We start from the raw sequence: 26,673 nt of genomic DNA on the forward strand, positions 1-26,673 counted from the left end.
CAGACAGATTATTTCACTTATAACTCACTGTATCACAATTCCAGTTTACATACACTAAGTTGACTGTGCCTTTAGGTGCAATCTTACTGGCAGCAATATCCTTGCCTGTGAAGCCCTTTTTGTGCAAAGCAATGATGACTGCGTGTGTTTCCTTGCAGGAAACCATGGTTGACAGAGGAAGAACAATGATTCCAAGCACCACCCTCCTTTTGAAGCTTCCAGTCTGTTATTCGAACTCAATCAGCATTAGAGAGTGATCTCCAGCCTTGTCCTCTTCAACACTCACACCTGTGTTAACGAGAGAATCACTGACATGATGTCAGCTGGTCCTGGATTCAGTCTGAATCTGGTCCTGGATTCAGCCCATTTACATCGCAAAGAGGGACTTTGCAATTAATAGCAATTCATCTGATCACTCTTCATAACATTCTGGAGTATATGCAAATTGCCACAAAGATCAGGGAGGTATTCCAATGCCTCGCAACAAAGGGCACCTATGGCTGCGCCCTTGAATTCATTTAAATTGACTGATTTCTTCATACGAACTGTAACTCAGTAAAATCTTTGAAATTGTTGCATGTTGCGTTTATATTTTTGTTCAGCGTATTTACACTTTGGATGGTGTGTCAATACACCCAGTCACTACAAAGATAAAAGCGTCCTTCCTAACTCAGTTGCTGAAGAGGAAGAAACCGCTCAGGGATTTCACCATGAGGCAAATTACAGAGTTTAATGACTGTGATAGGAAAAAACTGAGTATGGGTCAACAACATTGTAGTTACTCTACAGAATATTTTTTTCCAAAACATGCATCCTGTTTGCAACAAGGTACTAAAGTAATACTTCAAAAAATGTGGCCAAGCAATTCCCTTTTTGTCCTGAATACAATGTGTTATGCTTTGGGCAAAAACAAAACATTACAACACACAACACTGAGTATCACTCTCCATATTTTCAAGCATAGTGGTGGCTGTATCATGCTATGGGTATGCTTGTTAAGGACTGGGGACATTTTCAGGATAAAAAAATAAATGAAATGGAGCTAAGTACAGGCAAAATCCTAGAGGAAAACCTTGTTCAGTCTCCTTTCCAACAGACACTGGGAGTTGGATTCACCTTTCAGCAGGACAGTAACCTAAAACACAAGGCCAAATCTACCTTGGAGTTGCTTACCAAGATGACAGTGAATGTTCCTGACTGGTTACAGTTTTGACTTAAATCTACTTGAAAATCTATGGCAAGAGCTGAAAATGGTTGTCTAGCAATGATCAACAACCAATTTTACAAAGCTTGACATTTTTTGAAAATAATTTTAAAAATCCAGGTGTAGAAAGCTCTTAGAAATTTACCCAGAAAGACTCACAGCTGTAATTGCACAACTGTAGGTGCATCTACAAAGTATTGACTCAGGGTGGTGAATACTGAATACTTATGTAAATGAGACATTTCTGTATTTCCTTTTCAATAGATTTGCAAACATTTCTAAAAACATGTTTTCACGTTGTCATTATGGAGTATTGTGTTTTGATGAAAAAAACTATGTATTTAATCAATTTTGAATTCAGGCTGTAACACAACAAAATGTGGAATAAGTCAAGGGGTATGAATACTTTCTGAAGGCACTGTAGATGCCTTGGGGCCAATTCAAGGAAGTAACTGCTGAACCATCTGTAGCATGTTGTCATTTGTTAACTGGCACAATCACCATAGTTTTACTCTGCCAGTTTATCTCTTGACCAAGGCTGAAGTCATTTGACCACTCCCAGTCAGCATTCTACTGTAAATTGCTCTTGAACAGATACAAGGCCGATACCTGAGTATCGGCTTGTTTGACCTTGGCTTGGGGGTGGTTAGTAAATATTAGTTATCAACATAGTCACACGTAATGGTTTTGTCCCTAGTCAGAGGTGTTAAGGATTCATGACTGTCTATTCACATTAAGAAACTGATGCAGCTTGCTGTAAGAGCTGCCACCTAATGTTTCCCCAGGAGATCTGGCAGTGTTGCTTACCATTCCAGGGGCTGTGACACTGAATGCCTGCAAATACTCAGTGAGCACACACAAGTCATATGCTCTGAATCTGATACTGTACTTTCCAATTACTCAACATCATACAAAAAAGGAATGTCCACTTCGGTCTCTATCATATATCTTGTATTATGTAACAGACACACTGCTAACCCATTGCCCAATGGGTTACTTGTTGCGCAAATAGGGCTCGAGGAAATGAGACATTAGCAATGCTAGTTTGTTTGGGGCTGAGCTATACTCCCCTACATATTTATATGGACAGTGAAGCTAAAACGTTTCATTTGGTTCTTTAGTCCAGCTTTTTGGATTTGAGATCAAATATTTTACAGAGAGGACAGTACATAATGTCACCTTTTATTTGAGGATATTTTCATACATTGGCCTATCTGTTTTACCTTTAGAAATAAAATCACTTCAAATATCTAGTCCCCCCCCCCATTTGAAGGTGTCATAAGTATTTGGACAAATTCACTTATAGTGTATTCATTTTAGTCACAAGTTTAGTATATTCCTAGCCCGCAATGACTGCACCAAGCTTGTGACTCTACAAACTTGTTGGATGCTTTTGCATTGTGTTTTATTTGGAAAATTAGGCCTTTTATAAATGCATTTCATGCAATTCTATATAATTTTACATGACTGGAGACTTTAGCAGAATATTTTGTAATACCGCACAAATGATTGAAATGTCAGGCTACTTTGACACTGACAAACTGAAAATGTGAGATCATTAAAAACGACCTAGTCTTGAATCCATCAATAGCCTAGTCTTAAATGTGTGGAGGAGAAAAACATATTGTACAATATGAGGGGAAAATTATAGTCCTAAAAAAGCTTTTGAGTTGCACAGACTAACCCAATGATGCGCAGCTCACTCACCAGCGATGGCCGATACACTCGTGCTAAAATCCTATCTCTCTCCTTTTATACTGAACAAAAATATAAACTTAACATGTGACAATTTTAATGATTTTACTGAATTACATAACACTGCTGTCCAAATACATTTGTAGTAGAGTTTATATATTACATTATATATTTGGGGCATCAGGTTGACAAGGTGAAGATCTGTTGTTCTTCCCCTGAACAAGGCAGTTAGCCCACTGTTCCTAAGCCGTCATTGAAAATAAGAATGTGTTCTTAACTGACTTGCCTAGTTAAATAAAGGTAAAGCAAAAACATTTGTTTAGTACATTTAGATCAGTGCTCAAATCCTAAGAGAATGTGTCCCCCTAGTGTTTACTTTCTGAAACTACTCCAGCTCACCTAAAAATATTGCACAGAATTAAGGGATAAATGCAAAATAATAATATCTGTATTTATTTGATGTTGGTCAAAATAAATTATTATTTCTTCAGAAAGAGGACTCATGTTGAGGGAAATAAACTTTTCTTCCTTCAGGACTCCTGTTGAGGGAAAATAAGAAATTATTACGAAAGGGCAAATATCTTTGAATGATAACATTGGATTGTATCAGCCATAGAGTACATGTTTTATGTTGGTACTCATAGTGATAAAAAATATGTTCCAAACCTGCAGGGTCTGCTAGTTGACACTGATGGCTGCTCTGACAGACAGGTAGTCTGTGTTTGTGGGGATGCATTGTCTCTTCCCTCCCCTTCTGTGCTCCTTGCTATCAACTCTCTGTGCACGTTGGATCCTTTGTGCAGTGAATATTTATTTAGATTGGATCCACATTTCAAACACGTTGTGAGTACTGGATACTCGGAATGGAAACACTTCTTAGAAAAAGGCCCAAAAGCGACTTTGGGAAATCCTCTTTCTTGAATCTCAGCGGCACTGGTTTCTGATAGGCTATGGGAGTTGTTCTGGTTGTTCTGTTGTTTTTTACTAATTTCTTTGTGGTCGTTGGTTTTGGATGTAGCTGATGTCTGAGGCTCTTTGGGCTCCACAGGGATATCCGTAACCTTAGAGGCCGCTCGGGGGTGTTGGACTTTGGCTCCAGGGCGACTTCTCTTGTACAGGTCTTTGGCCACACCCTCAGGAACCTCAAATGCCTTCAGAGAGTCCAGTATCCGTTTTGGGTAACCCCAGTTTTTGTGAGCCTTCTTTTTCCTCACATTGCCCTCTAAAGCCTCTTTCTGTTCGTCAGTCAAAAATGGCAAGCCACTTGTCATCACCTCTATGTCATACTTGGGCTTTGGGGAAACTCTGCTATGGTCTATCTTTGGTGCCTTGGGAATTAGAGCTTCAATAGACTTTGTCACCACATGAGGCAGACCCCAGAGGTGTTGGATTTTCTTGCGTTTGATGTGGAAGTCTAGCTTGTCTCTCATTTCTTTGCTGAGGAAAAGTGTCTTAGAGCAATTCAATTCCAACTCTACCTCTGATGATGTCACTTCCTTAGGCTGAGAAGTTTCTCCGGGTGTGATCAGTTCCATGGACTTGCTGAAGATGGTGGGCGCTCCCAATACATTTTCCAAACGCTTCTGTTTCAGGTTCATCTCAAGAAGTTGAATGGATGCCTTTTCCATGAATAAAACATGTTTCACTCTGGGTATAGGGATGTGAATACCTGGTCGGACTAGCTTCTTCACTAACCTGTTAGGACAAGCATTTCCCTGTGGCTTAGACAAGAGATACATATTTTCCCGTTTCTGATCATTGAAGGCTACCCGGGATATATCAGTAGAGTTCATTTTTGATAATTTGCCAAAAGATTTTTCCTTCATTTTGATAAGATTTTCAAACATGGCAAGACTTTTTTGAAATGGGGTCTTTGCATTTTCCTGTTCGGGATCTGTAACTTTGTCACACACCATAGTTCGATGTTTTTCCTCTTCAACATTGAAAACAAGCTCAGGAATCTTCTTTGTGGCCTCTTTCCAGATACTGTTCTCTAGACTGTGCATCCCCTGCAATTCTACTGGTAGTGGGTTATTCAACTCTGACCTGCCAGCAGGACCTTTGTTAGTAGAGCATGGCTCATTCTTGGAAACCACTGGTGGAGCATGGATCGCTTCACTCATCTCAGGTCTTACAGACACAAGAGTGGATAGACTGGATCTTGAGGAGCTGAGGGAGGACCAGGAGTTAAATGAGCTGATATAATCAGATGACCCCATAATGCTCAGAGGCCAAAAGCTGTCCTGAGTCTTACTGCTGGTGGTGGTTTTGTTTCCGGAATCTGGAGTGTCCACCCTGATGTCGACGCACCTGCCACCATCATTGTTACACAGGTGCATAGACCTGCACTGTCTGCAGTCAGACGGTAACTCGACATGACATTTGGAGGAAAATGAAGGTTTTCCCTTTGTATCAAGTTCACTTGCCGTGTTGTTGAAAGAGTCAAATTCAGAGTCATATTCAGTAGTAAGGCTACAACCTGAGCTTGAGTCAACATAGGAATCTGGAGACTGCTGCCACCTTGGCTTCCTCTGTCTTCTGCTCCTACAGCTGACCTTGTGCACAGATCTGTTCTCCAGCAGATCATCCAGTTCATTCACATGGTCTAAGCAGCTACTGTATAGGGTGTAGCTCTGGGTGGTCAAATCCTTCAGCATGTCCCTTGTGAGAAAAGATACCACTGATATTCGTAAAAACATTTTTTGAAGAAATGTATGAAATTAATTAAGTGTTGGCTAGAGCACACTCTCTCTCTCTCTCTCTCTCTCTCTCTCTCTCTCTCTCTCTCTCTCTCTCTCTCTCTCTCTCTGCATGTTTACAATGGTAAACAATTTACAATGGTGTTTGTTCTTCACTGGTTGACCTTTTCTTGTGACAACAGGTCACAAATCTTGCTGCTCTGATTGCACACTGTGGTATTTCACCCAATATGTATGGGAGTTTATCAAATTGAATGTGTTTTCAAATTCTTTGTGGGTCTGTGTAATTTGAGGGAAATATATGTCTCTAATATGGTCTTACATTTGACAGGAGGTTAGGAAGCACAGCTCAGTTTCCACCTCATTTTGTGGGCAGTGTGCACATAGCCTGTCTTCAATTGAGAGCCAGGTCTGCCTTCAGCTGCCTTTCTCAATAGCTAGACTATGCTCACTGGGTCTACATAGTCAAAGATTTCCTTAATTTTAGGCATTCTAGTTTGCTCTGTTTTTTTTTGTAAATTCTTTCCAATGTGTCAAGTAATTATCTTTTTGTTTTCTCATGATTTGGATGGGTCTAACTGTGTTGCTGTCCTGGGGCTCTGTGGGGTCTGTTTGTGTTTGTGAACAGAGACCCAGGACCAGCTTGCTTAGGGGGCTCTTCTCCGAGTTCATTTCTCTGTAGGTGATAGCTTTGTTATGGAAAGTTTGGGAATCGCTTCCTTTTAGGTGGTTGTAGAATTTAACGTCTCTTTTCTTTTCTAATTAGCGGGTATCGGCCGAATTCTGCTCTGCATGCAATATTTGTTTTTTTACGTTGTACACTGAGGATATTTTTGCAGAAATCTTGGTTAGTGAGCATACCCCTGACCTCACAATCACAAAGGGCACAGGGTTCTACAGTGCCTTGCAAAAGTATTAATCACCCTTGGCGTTTTTCCTATTTTGTTGCATTGCAACCTGTAATTTAAATAGATTTTTATTTGGATTTCATGTAATGGACATACACAAAATAGTCCAAATTGGTAAAGTGAAAAAAAATAACTTGGTTAAAAAAAATTATGAAAAAGAAAAATCTGGAAAAGTGGTGCGTACATACTGTATATACAGTTGAAGTCGGAAGTTTACATACACTTAGGTTGGAGTCATTAAAACTCGTCTTTCAACCCCTCCACAAATTTCTTGTTAAACTATAGTTTTGGCAAGTCGGATAGGACATCTACTTTGTGCATGACACAAGTAATTCTTCCAACAATTGTTTACAGACAGATTGTTTCACTGTATCACAATTCCAGTGGGTCAGAAGTTCACATACACTAAGTTGACTGTGCCTTTAAAGAGCTTGGAAAATTCCAGAAAACCATGTCATGGTTTTTGAAACTTCTGATAGGCTAACTGACATCATTTGAGTCAATTGGAGGTGTACCTGTGGATGTATTTGAAGGCCGACTTTCAAACTCAGTGCCTCTTTGCTTGACATCATGGGAAAATCAAAAGAAAGACCTCAGAAAAAATATTGTAGACCTGTACAAGTCTGGTTCATCCTTGGGAGCAATTTCCAAATGCCTGAAGGTGTCACATTCATCTGTACAAACAATAGTACGCAAGTATAAACACCATGGGACCACGCGGCCGTCATACCGCTCAGGGAGGAGACGCATTCTGTCTCCTAGAGATGAACGTACTGTAGTGCAAAAAGTGCAAATCAATCCCAGAACAACAGCAAAGAACCTTGTGAAGATGCTGGAGGAAAAAAGGTACAAAAGTATCTATATCCACAGTAAAACGAGTCCTATATCGACATAATCTGAAAGGCCGCTCAGCAAGGAAAAAGCACCTGCTCCAAAACCACCATAAAAATGCCAGACAATGGTTCGAACTGCACATGGGGACAAATATAGTACTTTTTGGAGAAATGTCCTCTGGTCTGATGAAACAAAAATAGAACTGTTTGGACATAATGACCATTGTTATGTTTGGAGGATAAAGGGGGAGGCTTGCAAGCCGAAGAACAATCCCAACCGTGAAGCACGGGGGTAGCAGCATCATGTTGTGGGGGTGCTTTGCTGCAGGAGGGACTGGTGCACTTCACAAAATAGATGGCATCATGGGGAAGAAAAAATGATGCGGATATATTCAAGCAACATCAGTCAGGAAGTTAAAGCTTGGTCGCAAATGGGTCTTCCAAATGGACAATGACCCCAAGCATACTTCCAAAGTTGTGGCAAAATGGTGGCTTAAGGACAACAAAGTCAAGGTATTGGAGTGGCCATCACAAAGCCCTGACTTCAATCTTACAGAAAATTTGTGGGCAAAACTGAAAAAGCGCGTGCAAGCAAGGAGGCCTACAAACCTGACTCAGTTACATCTGCTCTGTCAGGAGGAATGGGCCAAAAATCACCCAACTTATTGTTGGAAGCTTGTGGAAGGCTACCCAAAATGTTTGACCCAAGTTAAATTTAAAGGCAATGCTACCAAATACTAATTGAGTGTATGTAAACTTCTGACCCACTGGGAATGTGATGAATTAAATAAAAGCTGAAATAAATTATTCTCTACCATTATTCAAAACTTTCACATTCTTAAAATAAAGTGGTGATCCTAACTGACCTAAGACAGGGCATTTTTACTAGGATTAAATGTCAGGAATTGTGAAAAACTGAGTTTAATTTAAATATTTGGCTAAGGTGTATGTAACCGTCCGTCTTCAACTGTATTCACCCCGTTTGCTATGAAGCCCCTAAATAAGATCTGGTGCATCCAATTACCTTCAGAAGTCACACAATTAGTTAGATTGCACACAGGTGGACTTTATTTAAGTGTCTCATGATCTGTCACATGATCTCAGTATATATATACACCTGTTCTGAAAGGCCCCAGATGTCACGTTCTTCAAAATGAGCGGACGAAGGCGCAGCGTACATAGAGTTTCACATGTTTATTTAAATGAAACAAAACAGCAAGCAAAACATCTGGCGTGCTCACAGGCACGACACAAACACAAGATCCCACAAACTAAGGTGGGAAACAAGACTGCCTAAGTATGATCCTCAATCAAAGACAACGATAGACAGCTGCCTCTGATTGGGAACCATACCCGGTCAACAAAGAAATAGAAAAACTAGAGTGGCCACACAAATCACACCCCGACCTAACCAAATAGAGAAATAAAAAGGCTCTCTAAGGTCAGGACATGACACCAGAGTCTGCAACACCATTAAGCAAGGGGCACCACCAAGCAACTAGCAAGTGGCACCATGAAAACCAAGGAGCTCTCCAAACAGGTCAGGGACAAAGTTGTGGAGAAGTACAGATCAGGGTTGGGATATAAAAAAAATATCAGAAACATTGAACATCCCATGGAGCACCATTAAATCCATTATTAAAACATTTAAATAATATGACACCATAACAAACCTGCCAAGAGAGGGCCGCCCACCAAAACTCACAGACCAGGTAAGGAGGGCATTCATCAGAGAGGCAACAAATAAACCAAAGATAACCCTGAAGGAGCTGCAAAGCGGAGATTGGAGTATCTGTCCATAGGACCACTTTCAGCTGTACACTCCACAGAGCTGGGCTTTACAGAAGAGGGTCCAGAAAAAAAAACCATTGCTTAAAGAAAAAAATAAGCACACACGTTTGTTCACCAAAAGACATGTGGGAGACTCCCCAAACATATGGAAGAAAGTACTCTGGTACCTTGGCCATCAAGGAAAACGCTATGTCTGGTGAAAACCCAACACCTCTCATCACCCTGATAACCCCATCCCCTGTGGGGATGTTTTTCATTGGCAGGGACTGGGAAACTGGTCAGAATTGAAGGAATGATGAATGGCGCTAAATACAGGGAAATTCTTGAGGGAAACCTGTTTCAGTCTTCCAGAGATTTGAGACTGGGACAGAGGTTCACCTTCCAACAGGACAATGACCCTAAGCATACTGCTAAAGGGACACTCAAGTGGTTTAAGGGGAAACATTTAAATGTCTTGGAATGGCCTAGTCAAAGCCCAGACCTCAATCCTATTGAGAATCTGTGGTATGACTTAAAAATTGCTGTATACCAGCGGAACCCATCCAACCTGAAGGAGCTGGAGCAGTTTTGCCTTGAAGAATGGGCAAAAATCCCAGTGGCTAGTTGTGCCAAGCTTATAGAGACATACCCCAAGAGACTTGCAGCTGTAATTGCTGGAAAATACTTAGGGGGTGAATAGTTACGCATTTTTTGTCTTATTTCTTGTTTATTTCACAATAAAAAATATTTTGCATCTTCAAAGTGGTAGGCATGTTGTGTAAATCAAATGATACAAACCCCCCAAAAATCTATTTTAATTCCAGGTTGTAAGGCAATAAAATAGGAAAAATGCCAAGGGGGGTGAATACTTTCGCAAGCCGCTGTATAACTGATTCAAGTATTTTTAGTTTTAAGTTTTTTGTGTGCTCTAGCGAAACAGATGGAATTTGTATTCGTGGTCCTGGCAATTGGACCTTTATTGGATCACCATTATTGTTGTCTTCCTGAGATTTACTGTCAGGGCCCAGGTCTGACAGAATATGTACAGAAGATATAGGTGCTTCTGTAGGCCCTCCTTGGTTGGAGACAGAAGCACCAGATCATCAACAAACAGTAGACATTTGACTTCAAATTCTAGTAGGATGACGCCGTGTGCTGCAGACTGTTCTAGTTCCCTCGCCAATTCGTTGATATACAGTACCAGTTTAAAGTTTGGACACACCTACTCATTCAAGGGTTTTTCTTTTTTTTTGTATTTTCTACATTGTAGAATGATAGTGAAGACCTCAAAACTATGAAGTAGTAACCAAAAAAAGTGTTTAAACAAATGTAAATATATTTTATATTTGAGTTTGTTCGAAGTAGTCACCCTTTGCCTTGAGGACAAATTTGCACACTTGGCATTCACAGCCAGCTTCATAAGGTATTCACCTGGAATGCATTTCTATTAACAGGTGTGCCTTGTTAAAAGTTGATTTGTGTAATTTATTTCCTTCTTAATGCATTTGAGCCGATCAGTTGTGTTGTAACAAGGTAGGGGCGGTAAACAGAAGATAGGCCTATTTGGTAAAAGACCAAGTCCATTTTATGGCAAGAATAGCTCAAATAAGCAAAGAGAAATGACAGTCCATCATTACTTTAAAACATGAAGGTCAGTCAATCTGAAAAATGTCAAGAACTTTTAAAGTTTCTTCAAGTGCAGTCACAAAAACCATCAAGCGCTATGATGAAACTGGCTCTTATGAGGACCGCCACTGGAAAGGAAGACCCACAGTTACCTCTGCTGCAGAGGATAAGTTCATTAGAGTTACCAGACTCGGAAATTGCATCCCAAATAAATGCTTCACAGAGTTCAAGTAACAGACACATCTCAACATCAACTGTTCAGAAGATACTGCGTGAATCAGGCCTTCATGGACGAATTGCTGCAAAGAAACCACTACAAAGGACACCAATAAGAAGAAGAGACTTGCTTGGGCCAAGAAACACGAGCAATGGACATTAGGCCGGTGGATATCTGTCCTTTGGTCTGATGAGACCAAATTTTAGATTTTTTTGTTCAAACTGCTGTGTCTTTGTGAGATGCACAGTAGGTGAACAGATGATCTCAGCATGTGTAATTCTTACCTGAGGCATGTAGGAGGAGGTGTGATGATGTGGGGGTGCTTTGCTGGTGACACTCTCTGTGATTTATTTCAATATCAAGGCACACTTAACCAGCATGTCTACCACAGCATTCGTAAGCAATACGCCATCCCATCTGGTTTGCGCTTAGTGGGACTATCATTTGTTTTTCAACAGGACAATGACCCAACATACCTCCAGGCTGTGTAAGGGCTATTTGGCCTCCACAATCAGCCGACCTCAACCCAATTTAGATGGTTTGGGATGAGTTGGACAGCAGAGTGAAGGAACAGTATCCAACAAGTGCTCAGTATATGTGGGAACCCATTCAAAGCTGTCATCAAGGCAAAGTGTGGCTATTTTGAAGAATCTAAAATATATTTTGATTTGTTTAACACTTTTTTGGTTACTACGTGATTCCATATGTGTTATTTCATAGTTTATTATTCTACAATGTAGAAAATAGAAGAAAAAAAATAGATTTTTTTTTTAATTAGTAGGTGTGTTCACACTTTTGACTGTTACTGTATATGTTGAAGAGGGTGGGTCTTAAGCTGCATCCCTGTTTCACCCACCGGCCATGTGGAAAGAAATGTGTGTGTTTTTTGCCAATTTTAACGACACACTTGTTGTTTGTGTATATGGATTTTATAATGTTGTGTGTTTTCCAATTTGACATTTGCTCAGTATATTGTTTTCACTGAGGAAATGTACGAGTCTGGTGTTAATTATAATGCAGAGGATTTTCCCAAGGTTGCTGTTGACGCATATCCCACGGTAATTATTGGGGTCAAATTTGTCTCCACTTTTGTGGATTGGGGTGATCTTTCCTTGGTTCCAAATATTGGGGAAGATGCCAGAGCTGAGGATGATGTTAAAGAGTTTAAGTATAGCCAATTGGAATTTGTGGTCTGAATATTTTATGATTTCATTTCAGATATCATCAACCCCATAGGCCTTTTTGGGTCGGAGGGATTGTATTTTGTCCTGTAGTTCATTAAATATAATTGGAGAATCCAGTGGGTTCTGGTAGTCTTTAATAGTTGATTCTAAGATTTGTATTTGATCGTTTATATGTTTTTGCTGTTTGTTCTTTGTTATAGAGCCCAAATGATTGGAGAAGTGGTTTATCCATACATCTAACTCTTTGTGTTGTTGTTTATTATTTTAGTGGTTCACCATAGTGAAGGCCTATGCTCAGGTTTTCTGGGTCTCTGTGTTTTTGGTTGGATAGGTTTCTCAATTTATTTCTTAGGTTTTTGCATTCTTCATCAAACAATTTATCATTGTTGTTAATATTCTTAGGTTGTCTGCTTGAAATGTTTTGATTTGATAGGGAAGCTGAGAGGTCAAATATACTGTTTCGGTGTTATACTGCCATGTTTGCACCTTCACTATTACAGTGAAACCTTTAGTCCAGGAAATTGTCTAGAAGGGATTGGATTTTGTCGTTGCAACTTTTTGTTGTTGTTGTAGATTTCCACACTAATTTTCTTCCACCCATTGCATTTCTTAATATTATTCAGTTCCTTCGGATTTGATGCCTCATGATTGAGCATAGCTCTGTTCAGGTGGAGTGCGATTTTGCTGTGGTCTGATAGGGGTGTCAGTGGACTGACTGAACGCTCTCATAGGCTCTGGGTTGAGGTCAGTGATAAAGTAGTCTGGAGTATTACTGCCAAGAGATGAGCTATATGTGTACCTACTGTAGGAGTCCTCTCGAAGCCTACCATTGACTATGTACATACCCAGCGTCCGACAGAGCCGCAGGAGTTGACACCCGTTTTTGTTTGTTATGTTGTTGTAGTTGTGTCTAGGGGGGCAAATGGGGTCTCTCTCACATATACACACACACACAAGCAAACAAACATGTTTCTAAACTTACAACAAATCTGTGTCGTCGAAGTCTTCATCATTTCTTCTCCATAGATCCCATAAGCACCACAGTATGAGGCCCGTGCAGAATAAAAACACAACGGTCTTGATAAGGATTGCCACATCAAGACCCAGGAATAGAGGCCGAGAAGAGTCATTCAACCCGTTGCTGAAATCATTATTTGCGGTAGCAAACATATTGGCGATGGAAACCATCATCTAGCTGGCTTACTACATTTTGTGTTCAGAATTTTCCCCGTCAATGGTGCGTTAAGAAAATTCGTCAAGAACATACATTGGAGCGGTCTAAGCGTCATAAACGCTTGCGTATTTCGTTCTTATTTATGACACAGTAGATACACAACTATTTCAAGCAAAGTCAAAGACAACTATACACAGTAATAAATGCATGCATTTGCTTTTAATCGACTTATTTACTTGAATGTCTATCATGAAAAAAGTGTTTGTTCCTTATAGTCTAATTACCCATCCTATTGTGTTCGTTTCGTGTTAATTAATTCTGTGTTCCCGCTCCAAAATTATTATAGTTTATAGCTGATTATAAATCCATAACAATCCATATATTATCACCTAATGTTGTGTTAAATCTTTTTTTATCAACTTAAGTTCTTGTAAACATTATACGTTTTGAACTTCTATTTGATATTTATGGCCTGTAGGCCTCATTGACCTGAGCTCATACAACTCGTTTTTGAGTAAAGAATGCATAATATATGGATTATTTTGACTATAACAAATACTCAGATGAAACATATTGTGCTATTTATTCCAGACTACTTCCTCCTCTAATGCATCTTCATTGTCTGTGTCCTGGCCCCTCTCCTCCTCACCAGTGTCATGATCAAAGATATGATCAAGAGCCTCACAAGAACCTTCTCGTGGGGGTTGCCATGGAAGCCAAGAAGGAGAGTGGTGTGTGTGTGTGTGTGTGTGTGTGTGTGTGTGTGTGTGTGTGTGTGTGTGTGTGTGTGTGTGTGTGTGTGTGTGTGTGTGTGTGTGTGTGTGTGTGTGTGTGTGTGTGTGTGTGTGTCCATCTGATGAATGGGCATGTGCCTGAACTCAATTTTATACACTAATTGTAGTCTCACCTATTAATTTCTAATGACTGGTCATTTTTGACCGGGAACACCATACGTGTACAAAAGTCAAATAAAACACCCCACATTTTATGACAATCATCTAAATGCATTTGGTGTGTTCAGATGCCCTGTGTGGACAAATTCATGGAACCTTATGACAATCAGATGAAATGAACTACATTTTTCAGAGAAAACTTGTAAATCGGTCCATTTCGACCGGAACACAGCAAGAGGGTTAATAGCCTTAAGCATAGCACTGATAATAGAAAAACGCTATAAAAGTTTCATACATTCTAATTTATTATTATTTGGTCGACATAGCCCATCAATTTGCATAATTGATTGGTTTAATTGATCAGCTGTGCGCAACAGGTGAAGAACATGTATAAAAGGTCAGAGCTTGCCTCGTATGCGAGTCGGTGATTTTGAGGTTCAGCTCAGGAAGGTATGGTTGGGTTACTGCGTGCATGCCCATTATGTCGGCTTTTTTTTTTAAAGCAGGGATATTATTTGTTTATGGTTATATTGATTTTATAGACTCATACTTAATTGACGTCGTATTAAGTTAAAACGCATTTTGCCAAAATGCTGAGTACAATTTTGGCAACAAAATTGAATAATCAGACTGAAAGTATATGGGTGTATTTTGTGATGGAGGTGTGTGTGTGTGTGTGTGTGTGTGTGTGTGTATGTATGTATATATATATATATATCTCAATTTTAAAGTTTGTTTGAAACAATGTTACCACATTCAATCTCAAATCAGTGCTATTCTGGTAAACACATTTTTCGTTCTCTTATAGCCCTACCTACATCATGATTAGAACGACTGCAGTTTCTCATCAAGATGTTAGCTGTTCTGATTACCATATAAGGACTGAAAAATAACTTTTGTGAAATAAATTTTTGTCTGGTTTCTTTAATCGTGACCCCCCCCCCCCCCCCACACACACACACACACACACACACACACTCTTTTGACAAATCACATCAGTTTCTTTCAGATCTGATTGGTCAATAGATCAGTTAGTAAAGAAGAAAAAAACAGTATCTGGCTGCCTGTGTAAACGCCAGAAGGAAATCTGAACGCATTAGGCTACCTTGGACCTGACTACTGGGCCTCAACTCATTGTACACAGACAGACTTCCAAGGCCAATCTAATGGGTGCTACCACTTTTTTTGCAGAAGCGTGAGGTAGCTAGTATTGCTGTTACCTGTCAGGGTGATCTGTTAATGTTCAGTCACTTAAGTCCTTAGTCACGTTTATACAATGAGATGGCAAATTAACACAATTGCAAGGTGAAAATGAACGCAAGTATGCCGTGGGTAGCTTTCTTACACCCATGTGCCCATCATAGCCTTGGCCTGAATTTCCACAGGCAAGTACTTGGTGTTCTCATTTACGTCTATATGTGCGACGTGGGCTTCTCGCGATAGCTTTTTTTTGGCCATCCAACATGGCGTCGTAGGGATGCTGTATTGTTGTTTTACATGTACCTAGCTATGTGACAAGTGGATTCCTCTCGATTTATTACAACTAAAAAACGAACTACACCAAATTGTCAGTCTCGATTCTGCGGGTATGAGAGGTCTAGGAAGACTATGCTGAGATCCACCGGTTTCTTCCGTGGAATTGACTGCCCGTTTTACACGGATAGCTGCAATGGGAAAAGCGGCACATATGGGTGCAACAGACCATACTGCCACTTCAGACACAGCAAACATAGACGTGCGTCTTATGGCTCAAATGACACTAGAACATCAAAAGAACTTTACTCCAAACAAAAGGGTGATTTGCATTTATTTTGTATTCCTCTAACGTAACTATGTTAGCTAGCTATCCAGTGTTTTGTCGCAGTGGCTGCATAACGTTAGCAACAATGTTTAGCTAAATATTTTAATCATTGTGAAATATAAAAAATATATTTCGCCTTACTGAGGGGTTGATAACATCATATATTGTACATTAAATAAATCCTCAATCGGCTATACTGTGTAATTCGTTATGGCTGCATTAGCTAACTAGCTAGCTAGTACATGTTAACTGTTAGCTAGTAAAGTCAGAGTGGGGTAAGGGGGTGTCCTTATCTTAACCCGTTGAACTCAATGGTTCTGCGTGTTGTGACAAGTCAGGTTTGTTGACAATGGCATTTGAAACCTTACTTCGATGCAAGGTAGGGACATAATATAACATTCAACTGAACTGTTTGAGTACTGTAAAAATGTGGGTTATGCTTACCATAGAACATGCTTGACAATTTGCTAATCCTAATTGGTATCTAATGGCTTCCTTCAGAGCAAGGTGGCTATGACCCATTCAACCCAGAGGTAGTAAGACCAGAGGAGCAACAGAATGGGGAGCCTGCTGCTGCAACAGTGGACATGGGTGCCCTCGAGCTTGAGTTGGTCAATCGTGCCATCGAGGCGGTACGCAGTGAGGTGGAGCGGGAAAAGAAGAAGCTCTCACAAATCGGGGACCTGGAATATGACCCTTCTGCCAGTTCTCCTAAAGTGTTGCTGAAACCACTCTCACAAACTGGAGACCAGAAATATGACCCTACTGCCAGTTCCCCCAAGCTGGTGCCAAAACCACCATCACGATCTGGGGACCAGGAATATGATCCTACTGCCAGTTCCCACAAAGTGATGGCTAACTGGCCAAAACCACAGGCCGTGGCATCCCACTTGGCGTATGACCCAGGCAGTTATCAGATGACTACAACAGCTGATTATAATCCCACCCCTCGCTCCAGTAAGTACACCTTGGACTCTGACAGCAAGGACAACCATGCCAGCTCCATGGAATATGTGCCCACCTCGGTTACCAAAACAGCTCTGAAAAAGCCTGCTCCTCGAACACGATCTCCTCATCTACCCTCTCCCTCTACTAGTCCTAAGTACTCCAATAATGCGGCCTTCTCCAAGAACAAGTACACAGTGGATAATTCTAAACCATCCACAGACATGGAATATGACCCTCTCTCCAACTATTCAGCTAAAATTGCTGTCAAGGATAAGAAAGACCAGAGGACAGGTGCTTCTAAGGGAGAAGTGAAAAAAAGACCTCACCTGTCAGGGACAGGAAAGCTGTCAACGGATGAGGAATATGTGCCAACTACTAAAAAGCCTCGACAGGTGATACCAGACCCACTGAAGTACACTGCCAGTTTCTCTGAGTCTGATGAGGAGAGCTCTGGGACAGAGTATCGACCCACCTCTCTCAGCCGTCTGCAGAGGAGGAAGAGTAGCAGTGGGTCAGTGGAGGAAGCCTCTGGTCCAGGGAAAGGAGAGAGGACTGAAAGAGCTCTAGGTGGGCTGAAACAACAGAGGAGTCTGGAGGCTAAAGAGCAGGAAGACTCGGAGAACCAGGAAGTAGCAAGGCAAAAAGACAAACCAGAAACTGAAAAGGTGCCAGGTAAAACCAGCCACATGAAGAGCATCAAAGTAGAGAAGGTGCATAAATCTGAAAAGGAGTCCAGTAAAAAGAGTGGTAGTAGTAAAGAAAAAGGAGCAGGGGACAGTAAGAAAATAAGTGATTCAAAGACATCAAGCCACGAAACTGCAAAGAAGGACAGCAAGAATCAGGGAAAGAAAGAAGAGGAGAAAACCAAGATAAAGGATAAATCCATAGACAAAGGCAAGGAGGGACAGGAAGAAAAGAGAAGTGATGGAAAGAGTAAGCTAAGGACAGACAAAGTAAAAGGGGCGTCAAGCAAGAGTGAGAGAGAAAAGGGGGGTGGGGATAGTAAAAAACTGAAGACTTCAGACAAGGAAAAGGACTCTTCAAAGTTTAAAGAACACAAGAATGGTAAACATGACAGCAGTGGAAGAGAAAGGGGCTCCAATAAAGTTAGCAAAGGGAGTTCTAACAGCAGTAAAGACAAGGTGAAGAAAAACAGCAGAAGCTTCTTGGATGGCAAAACAGGAAAGGTGAAACAAAGATCTCTGAGTCACGTGGATCTGTTTGGGGATGAGAGTGCAGAGGAGAAACGCGAGGAGGATGACGACGAGGAGAAAATTGTGAGGAAGTCAGCTGCTGCTTTCAAGAGGGGGCATTTGAATAAGAGGAATGCCTCAGAGCTCACCCCCTCATCCTCAGAGGATGATGACGTTGGTCCAGAGGATGACAGAGGCTATGATGACATGGATGGTGGTGGGGTGGACTACTCCGGTCTACAGATGGACATGGACTTTGACCTGGATGAAGACCCAATGGAGGAGTGCTTACGGATCTTCAATGAATCCAAGGATGTGAAGACCGAGGACAAGGGAAGGCAAGCCAAGGTACCCATAGATTGCCATCTCCCTTCATTACAAGTTGTTTTGTACAATATCTCCTTAGGTTAGCATCCACTGCAGTGTATCCTGTTCATACAGGTCAGTAAAAATGTGTGTAACTCATTTTAGAATGGCACTGAATGTAATGTGTTTGTTTCCAACATTCTGTTCATTAAATATTGTGTGAAATGTAAATCTGCTCAGTTTTTCTTCTCCCTTCCCAGCCCTCTAAAGATTCTGATGATGAGGATGCCACAGACAGCAATCAAACTACTCTCTTTCCTGGGCAGAAGAAGAGGGTTTCACATTTCTCCGCCAAAGGAAGTGTGAGTTTGTTCTCTGGTATTTACCCACATCTCTATGGTAACCACCGTAGCAAAAAGCCTTTCATTGAATACAAACTGGATTCTGTGTTTCAGACTGAGGCAACACCAAAGCCTCCGCCGTACAGGAGACTGACTGCCCAGGAGATCTGTTACCAGCGCATGCAGATTGCCCAGCAGCAGGCCTCTCAGCTTGCAGCAGCCGTGAAGACTGCCTCTACACCCAGACCCAGGCCAAGCCTCAGCCCCTTCCCTGGGGAGAGGAAGAGAGTAGCCCACCGCCCCACCCCGTTACCATCCTCCTCCAAGTCTGGTACGAATGCTTGGCCTAAGGCCTTTCTATCTTTCACCCCATATATGGTCATGTCATCTAACACAGGTTTTCCCAAACTCAGTTCTGCCCCCCCTGCCCGATTCAAGTAATCAAAGCTTAATGATGAGTTGGTTATTTGAATCAGCTTTGTTGTGCTAGGGCAAAAACCAAAATGTGCACACAGGGGCCCCAGGACTGAGTTTGGGAAACCCTGATCTAACACGGAGTTTGTATGCATTACGACAGCCCAAAAATATGAGACCAGAAAAGTGTAATTTAAGGACTGTGTTGTTGAGAATCCTTTCTTTATCTGACTACAGGTCTTGTCGAGGCAAAGCTAGCAGGCAGCAGAGTGTTGTCGCCCACCAGGACTCTCCCAGGTGGTGTCTCTGTGAAGGCCCAGACATCAGCCGGCATCTTGTCAAAGACCACCACCACTATTGCACAGAAGAGGGTGGCACACACTCCCACAATGAAGGTAACGCCAGGAATTTATAGTATGTCAGAACATTATCATGAAAACGTGACATTTGTGTCTATTTAGTTGACATTATTTTTATGTTCTTCTCAGAGCTCTGCAATGAAGCGCCCAGTGATTCCCACTGAGTTTGGAGCCAAAGTGCCCACCAACGTCCGCCAGCGATACCTCAACAACTTTATAGATGAGTGTATGAAGTTTTGCCCCTCTGAAGACTTGGCCTTCCAAATGGTATGTGAGACCACACAGGGTTGAACTGATTTATCATTTAATCTATCCATGTCTACTGTTAAGTATGTGTGCTCATGGCACTGCTAGTGGTATCCCATTTTAGAAAAGGGTGGATGAGTTATGTTTGTGAAATATTTGATGTGAGTTGAAGTTCTAACAGTGGACTGTGTCTCTAGGCCCTGGAGGAGGAGAAGGTGGTGTATGACCGGAGCAGCAGTAAGAACATCTACCTCAACGTGGCAGTCAACACACTGAAGAAGCTACGCAGCAAGAGCAGCTCCCCCACCTCACCCGTTGCCAGTATGTCACTGACACATACATTAACTATGTAGCAATTACAAACAGATGGCGTTTGGTGTAGTTGCAGCGCTTCTGTAAGTCGTTGCCCTTTTGCACAGATCTAGGATAAAATCTCCCTCCAAAAATGGCAACCTTTACCGTTAGGTGAAAAGAACCAAACTGACATAGATCAGAGTCTAATCGGCCTGCTTGTCTTCTTTCAGGGAGCCCTGCAGTGGTGGGGAACAGGAAGGCCCAGTCCCATGAGGAAGTGCTGGGGGGACGCCTCGCTGCCAAGACCAGCTTCACCATCAACAGGACTGGCAAGCAACAGGAGGAGAAACTCAGTGGTGAGTAGCTTGTCCTCCTCTGGTTGGAGCTGGTATTACAGGCAGTAGATGTTTGATTAGGCAGGAAGGGCTTTGTATTTTAGCTATGTGTTGTCTGCACGGCTGCAGGTGTCAGGCTGTACAGGAAGCTGAGGGACTATCTGATGACGGAGGAGCAGCTGCAGGAGCATGGATACCCCAGGCCACACCCTGAGCGCTCAGGTCGAGCCGTGGTCCACAACGTCCCGGAAAAGAAGAATGTTGACCGTAAGTCTCTACAAAGCACTCTACACACCTTCCTCAGTCTGGTTGGATCAAATCCTTCTCTGCCAGACTAACAGATTTTTTGATTTGTTCAAAGCTTTTGCCAAGGTGTGCTGTCGATGTGGGGCCGAGTATAAGATCAACGCCAACGGCAACTGTGTTCGCAAGGAGGAGTGTAATCATCACTGGGGCCGTCTGCGCAGACATAAAGGTAGGTCTGTCTGTGTGTATACAGTGAGTTTCAAAAGTATTTGGACACTAGCTAGGTTTCCCTCCAATTTCCAACAGATTTTCATGCAAATATTCTAAAATCTGCATAAAACAATATGTGCATTTTCCCACCAGAGATGTTTCGAGCAAACAGACTTTTTGCGGATAAAAGGCTGTGCGTGACGACGTAGTGCACATAAAAATACACTATATATACAAAAGTAAGTGGACTCCCCTTCAAATGAGTGGATTTGACTATTTCAGCCACACCCGTTGCTGACAGGTGTGCACAAAGCGAGGTCAATACAGAAATGGTTTGTCGATCGTTGTGGAAGAACTTGACTGGCCTGCACAGAGACATGGGATGAATTGGAACACCGACTGTGAGCCAGGCCTAATCACCCAACATCAGTGCCTGACCTCACTAATGCTCTTGTGGCTGAATGGAAGAAAGTTCCCACAGCAATGTTCCAACATCTAGTGGAAAACAGCAGAGGGGGGACCAACTCCATATTAATGCCCATGATTTTAGAATGAGATGTTCGACGAGCACTTGTCCACATACTTTTGGTAATGTAGTGTAACTTTTCCCGTTAAATTCCCATATACCAAATGAAAGTTAAATGGGTTTTCATCGCATTTTCAACTTTACTGATGGTCTTGTCAAAAAATAAACTTGTTGCATTATATAGCAAATGTACCCACTCAGATAGTGCGGGTAGACTACCTACATTATGAGATTATTATGGATGAGAGAGATATTTTATTTTATTTTACCTTTATTTTACTAGGCAAGTCAGTTAAGAACAAATTCTTATTTTCAATGACGGCCTAGGAACAGTGGGTTAACTGCCTGTTCAGGGGCAGAACGACAGATTCGTACCTTGTCAGCTCTTGCAACCTTTCAGTTACCAACACTCTAAACACTAGGCTACACTGCCGCCCCATATTATTTGTCAAACGGCAGCCAAGCATCGATGATCATGTCACCAGAATAAGACCCTTGATATTTATTGTAACTAAGCATCAAGCTCATCACCGTGCACTTTCACCACCCTGTGAAGTTCATCATAACTGATTTCATCTGTAATAAACTGCATGCTTTCCCGATGAGTCATAGTGGGAGGACCACACAACATGTCATAGTGTGACTTTGATATGATGGTTATTATTTCAGTATTTGCGAATAAAGGCGTTTCCACCTCACAGTTAATTTTACAGACCCAAAAAGAACCCACCATATCGAATGAACAAATTGTGGTAATTTATACATTTTTTATGACATTTCATGTTTCCATCAGCACGATTGTAACTTTTTTTTAATGCGTCAGGTAATTCATCCGCATGAAATAGTTGGGTGGAAATGTGGTTAGTGGCAATTTGGGGGTTTTGGCTCTGTACTTCAGCACTTTGAAATGATACAATGACTGGGGTTAAAGTGCAGCTTTAATTTGAGGGTATTGTCATCCATATCGGGTGAACTGTTGAACTGTTTAGAAATTACAGCACTTTTTGTGCATAGTCTTCCCATTTCAGGGGACCAAAAGTATTGGGACAAATTCACTAATGTGTAATAAAGTGGTCACAAGTTTAGTATTTGGTCCCATATTCCTAGCTTGTGACTTGTTTTGGTTGTGTTTCAGATTATTTTGTGCCCAATAGAAATGAATGGTAAATAATGTATTGTGTCATCTTGGAGTCACTTTTATTGTAAATAAGAATAGAATAGGTTTCTAAACACTTCTAGATTCATATGGATGCTACCATGATGACAGATAATCCTGAATGAATAATGATGAGTGAGAAAGTTAGACGCACAAATATCATATCCCCCCCAAAAATGCTAACCTCCCCTGTTTATTGTATTATATTCTTATTTACAATAAAAGTGACACCAAAATGACACATTATTTAACATTCATTTCTTTTGGGCACAAATATATCTGTAACACAACCAAAACAAACTTAAATGGGGGGACTATGTACAAAAAGTGCGGTTCACCTGATATGGATAAAAAAATACCCTCAAATTAAAGCTGACATTCTGCGCTAACATCATAGTTATTGTATCATTTCAAATCCAAAGTGCTGGAGTACAGAGCCAGAACAACTTAAATGGTGTCACTATCCGAATACTTTTGGAGCTTACTGTATTTGTCTATGAACTTTTGCAGTGATTGAATTTGTGCATGTTGTAAAATGAATGTTAGGATTTGAATGTAGTGTCATTTTGAGTTGGGACTAGCAAGAGCTTCTGTGTGTCTGTGGTAACAGTGTCGGGAGGCTGGGAGACCAACTACAGCTGCTGCTCAGGGACTGTGGGCTCTCCTGGCTGCTCTGTGTCTAAGGTAACACACCTAACAGCTCTGCTGTGTGATCAGTAATAATGTCAATACTGAGTTTGAACTGAGAAACAATGGGAACACAAGGGGGCAGTGGTGTCCAAGGCACATTGTGACTGGTTCTTATTGAGCTTGATGACTTCCATTCAAAGCAGAATACTTTCTCTGTTTGTGTTACATTTTAAGAATCAACTAATACCTGCCATTTGATTTTTCACCTTGCCTCCTGTCTGTCCACAGCAACACGTTCAGGACGGACGCAAAGAATCATTGGACGGCTATGTTCAGACCTTTGAGAAACAGCTGCCCCCAGACGGCAACGGTGGAGTCTACGCCCTGGACTGTGAGATGGTGAGCTTGCTGCTGCACTGCTTTTCTTTGGGCACAATTAGCTGTATGAGTGCTGAGAGGGCATCTTAATACCTTATATAATGTGTCGTCTTTGTCGCTCTCTTTTTCCTTGGTAATAGTGTTACACAAAGCAGGGTCTGGAGCTGACCAGGGTGACTGTTATCAACTCTGAGCTGAAAGTCATCTATGACACATTTGTCAAACCCGAAAGCAAAGTGGTTGACTACAACACACGGTAAGGGATCGAGAATAACAGTTTTCAATCTTGAGTGTGGAGATAAACAATATCTAGCATATGCGCATACACACGCTAGGACAAATATACAAGTTTTCATCATGGTTTGTGCAGGTTTTCGGGTGTAACAGAGGAGGACCTGGAGAATGCGACCATCACCCTGAGAGACGTGCAGGCTGTGATCCTCAACATGTTCAGCACTGAGTCCATCCTCATAGGACACAGCCTGGAGAGTGACCTCTTTGCCCTCAAGGTACACACGCACACACTCCCCTAATCTGATTGCCCTCTGGTCATTACGTGTGTGTGTTTTACTATACTATTCGTGTGAGTTCCAGAAGTCCTCACACGAATAGAAAACCAACAAAAAATCAGAGAAGTTTGGACATTTTGACGGTCCTCAGTTGTAGAAAGGCTATTTTAGTGGGGTCTCCCGAGAGGCGTCACTACAGACCCGGGTTCGATCCCGGACTTTGTCACAACCGGCTGTGACCTGGAGTCCCCAGCATCATCCTGGTTACGGGAGGGGTTGGCTGGTGGTGCTTTACTTGGAGGGCCGGGCGCCTGCAAGCTGACTTCGGTCGTCAGTTGAACAGTGTTTCCTCCGACACATTGGTGCGGCTGGCTTCCGGGTTAAGCGGGCGAGTGTTAAGAAGTGTTGTTTGGCGGGTCATGTTCCGGAGGACGCGTGACTTGACTTTCGCATCTCCCGAGCCCATTGGAGAGTTGCAGTGATGAGACAAGATCGCAATTGGATAGGACAAAATTGGGGAGAAAAGGGGTAGAATACAAGAAAAGGCTGTTTAGGGATTAGGTTAGGGAAAATAGGATTTTGATTGGGAATCAATCTTCACAACTATAGTACGACGTAGGTAGATGTGTCTGTGTAATGGCCCTCACTCTGTATCTCATGCGGTCTTTGTAGGTCATACACAGCACTGTAGTGGACACAGCCATTGTGTTTCCCCATCGCCTGGGCTTGCCATACAAGAGGGCCCTGAGGAACCTCATGGCAGACCACCTCAAACGCATCATACAGGACAGCGGTGAGCAGCTAAACCCTCATTACACTGTTTATTGTTCCTCTGTATGATATACGTTGGTCACATGTCAACAAATCACTAGTAGGCCATTTCCCTCTGGTTTCAGTTGAAGGTCATGACTCCAGTGAGGACGCCTGCGCCTGCATGGAGCTCATGATATGGAAGATCCGAGAAGACGCCAAGGTGAAGAGATGACTTCTGCTCCCCTCTAACCGGACCGCTGTAGAGAGACGGACACGGAGGGGGAGAGAAGGGGAGCTGAGGGCCCTGGAGAGAACTGTCTGTCTGAGAGGCCAACAGCACAGCACTTGAGTTATACTGTGGTGGGACCTTGCCAGTGACAGGGAGCAGAAGGCTGAGAATGGGCTCCTCTAAAGAGATCTGCAGGGATGGCCACTGTGTTGCCTGGTCAGGTAGGCCATAGTGGACAGGTGCTGCTGGAGTACATTGTTGGAGTGCCAGCAGAGCCAGAGCCCTCGATGGAGTGAGTTGGTAAAAGGCAGAAATCAACAGTGTTTTCATTTACTGTTCCTGTTTTATTTAGAAAATCCATGATCATGATTGTCACCAGTTTTTGTTGGTATGTATTCTTCTCCTCTGGCGATCTAACTCTGGGGGGTTCTTGTTCACATTGTTATTGTTATGTGAATAAGGATAAAATTCTATTGCTGCTGAGCTGCATCCTTGGCCCAACTTGCACTATAGAAATGCTCTCTTCTCCTATTGGGCTAAAGTACCTCATCTGTGTTGAATGAATACAGTACTGAAGACTTGGTACTGAGGAACTTGCTACATCATTGTCTAAACATGGTTAGTCTCAGACATGGAACGGTGCCACCACACATGCACTTGGTGTTGGGGTTTGCACTTAGTTTGTACCACATCTGTGCTGTTAGATGAAATGTGGTCGATCTCTTAGTATTTTGTCGGCTCTCAAACTTGATTAATCATGACAGTCAGACCCCAAAACAGAAATATTTATGTGTCTGAAATTGTCCTGGTATGGTTGATTAGAGATATTGTGTTGAATAGCTTGACCATCAAATCTCACTATCTATCTTTGTGTCCTGTGCACTGCATGAAAGTGAACTTGGGCTATTTTTATAGCCACACAGATAGAACCTATTACTCCCAGGGTATGTAGAAAACTATGTCCACATTATGCAACAATTAGTTATTCAATGCAGACAGATATCAAATTGTTTATAGTAGCTAAAGGCTATAATTTTGTGTTAAATATGGTATAACATATGAGGGTAAAAACTGGTGCTGTAAATATGCTGTAAGTTGTTTCCTTTTGTATTTTTTTGTTTTGTTTATTATTTTCTATTAAAAAGATTGAAAAGATCTGGTTTATGTCATTTATTTTTGCTGCCAATGTCAAAGCGTAATAAACATTGTGTATAGTTGCCCAAATGTAGCTGGTTTACTTAAATATTAGTGCCTATCCTGCCTATCCTGTGACATATACTGGGGCGGCAGCGTTGGGGCGGCAGTGTAGCCTAGTGGTTAGAGCGTTGGACTAGTAACCGGAAGGTTGAGAGTTCAAACCCCCGAGCTGACAAGGTACAAATCTGTCGTTCTGCCCCTGAACAGGCAGTTAACCCACTGTTCCCAGGCCGTCATTGAAAATAAGAATTTGTTCTTAACTGACTTGCCTGGTTAAATAAAGGTTAAAAAAAAATATATATATATACAGTGCCTTCAGAAAATATTCGCACCCCTTGACTTTTCCCACGTTTTGTTGTGTTAGAGTGGGGTTAAAATGGATTTAATTGTAAAACATTT

At 41.8% G+C, this 26,673-nt stretch overlaps 1 protein-coding gene across 2 annotated transcripts; it reads left to right on the top strand.

Annotated features, from left to right (window-relative positions):
- Positions 1-15,663: 15,663 nt before the first annotated feature.
- On the top strand, positions 15,664-26,232 carry LOC135512854 (RNA exonuclease 1 homolog). 2 transcript variants are annotated; one of them, XM_064935299.1, is made up of 16 exons: positions 15,664-15,998; positions 16,506-18,493; positions 18,712-18,813; positions 18,907-19,123; positions 19,444-19,601; positions 19,695-19,832; positions 20,009-20,132; positions 20,336-20,461; positions 20,570-20,707; positions 20,802-20,915; positions 23,189-23,262; positions 23,497-23,607; positions 23,727-23,842; positions 23,957-24,095; positions 24,768-24,888; positions 24,992-26,232. In XM_064935299.1, the coding sequence occupies exons 1-16, from the start codon at positions 15,812-15,814 to the stop codon at positions 25,078-25,080; spliced, it is 3,942 nt and encodes a 1,313-aa protein (XP_064791371.1). In that variant the 5' UTR covers positions 15,664-15,811; the 3' UTR covers positions 25,081-26,232. The 2 variants fall into 2 exon arrangements, with proteins under 2 accessions (XP_064791371.1, XP_064791372.1); XM_064935300.1 differs by lacking the exons at positions 23,189-23,262; positions 23,497-23,607; positions 23,727-23,842; ... (1 more) ...; positions 24,768-24,888; positions 24,992-26,232 and adding an exon at positions 21,050-23,180.
- Positions 26,233-26,673: the final 441 nt, after the last annotated feature.

This window comes from Oncorhynchus masou, chromosome 24 (genome assembly GCF_036934945.1).
Source record: "Oncorhynchus masou masou isolate Uvic2021 chromosome 24, UVic_Omas_1.1, whole genome shotgun sequence".
NCBI classification, from domain to species: Eukaryota; Metazoa; Chordata; class Actinopteri; order Salmoniformes; family Salmonidae; genus Oncorhynchus; species Oncorhynchus masou.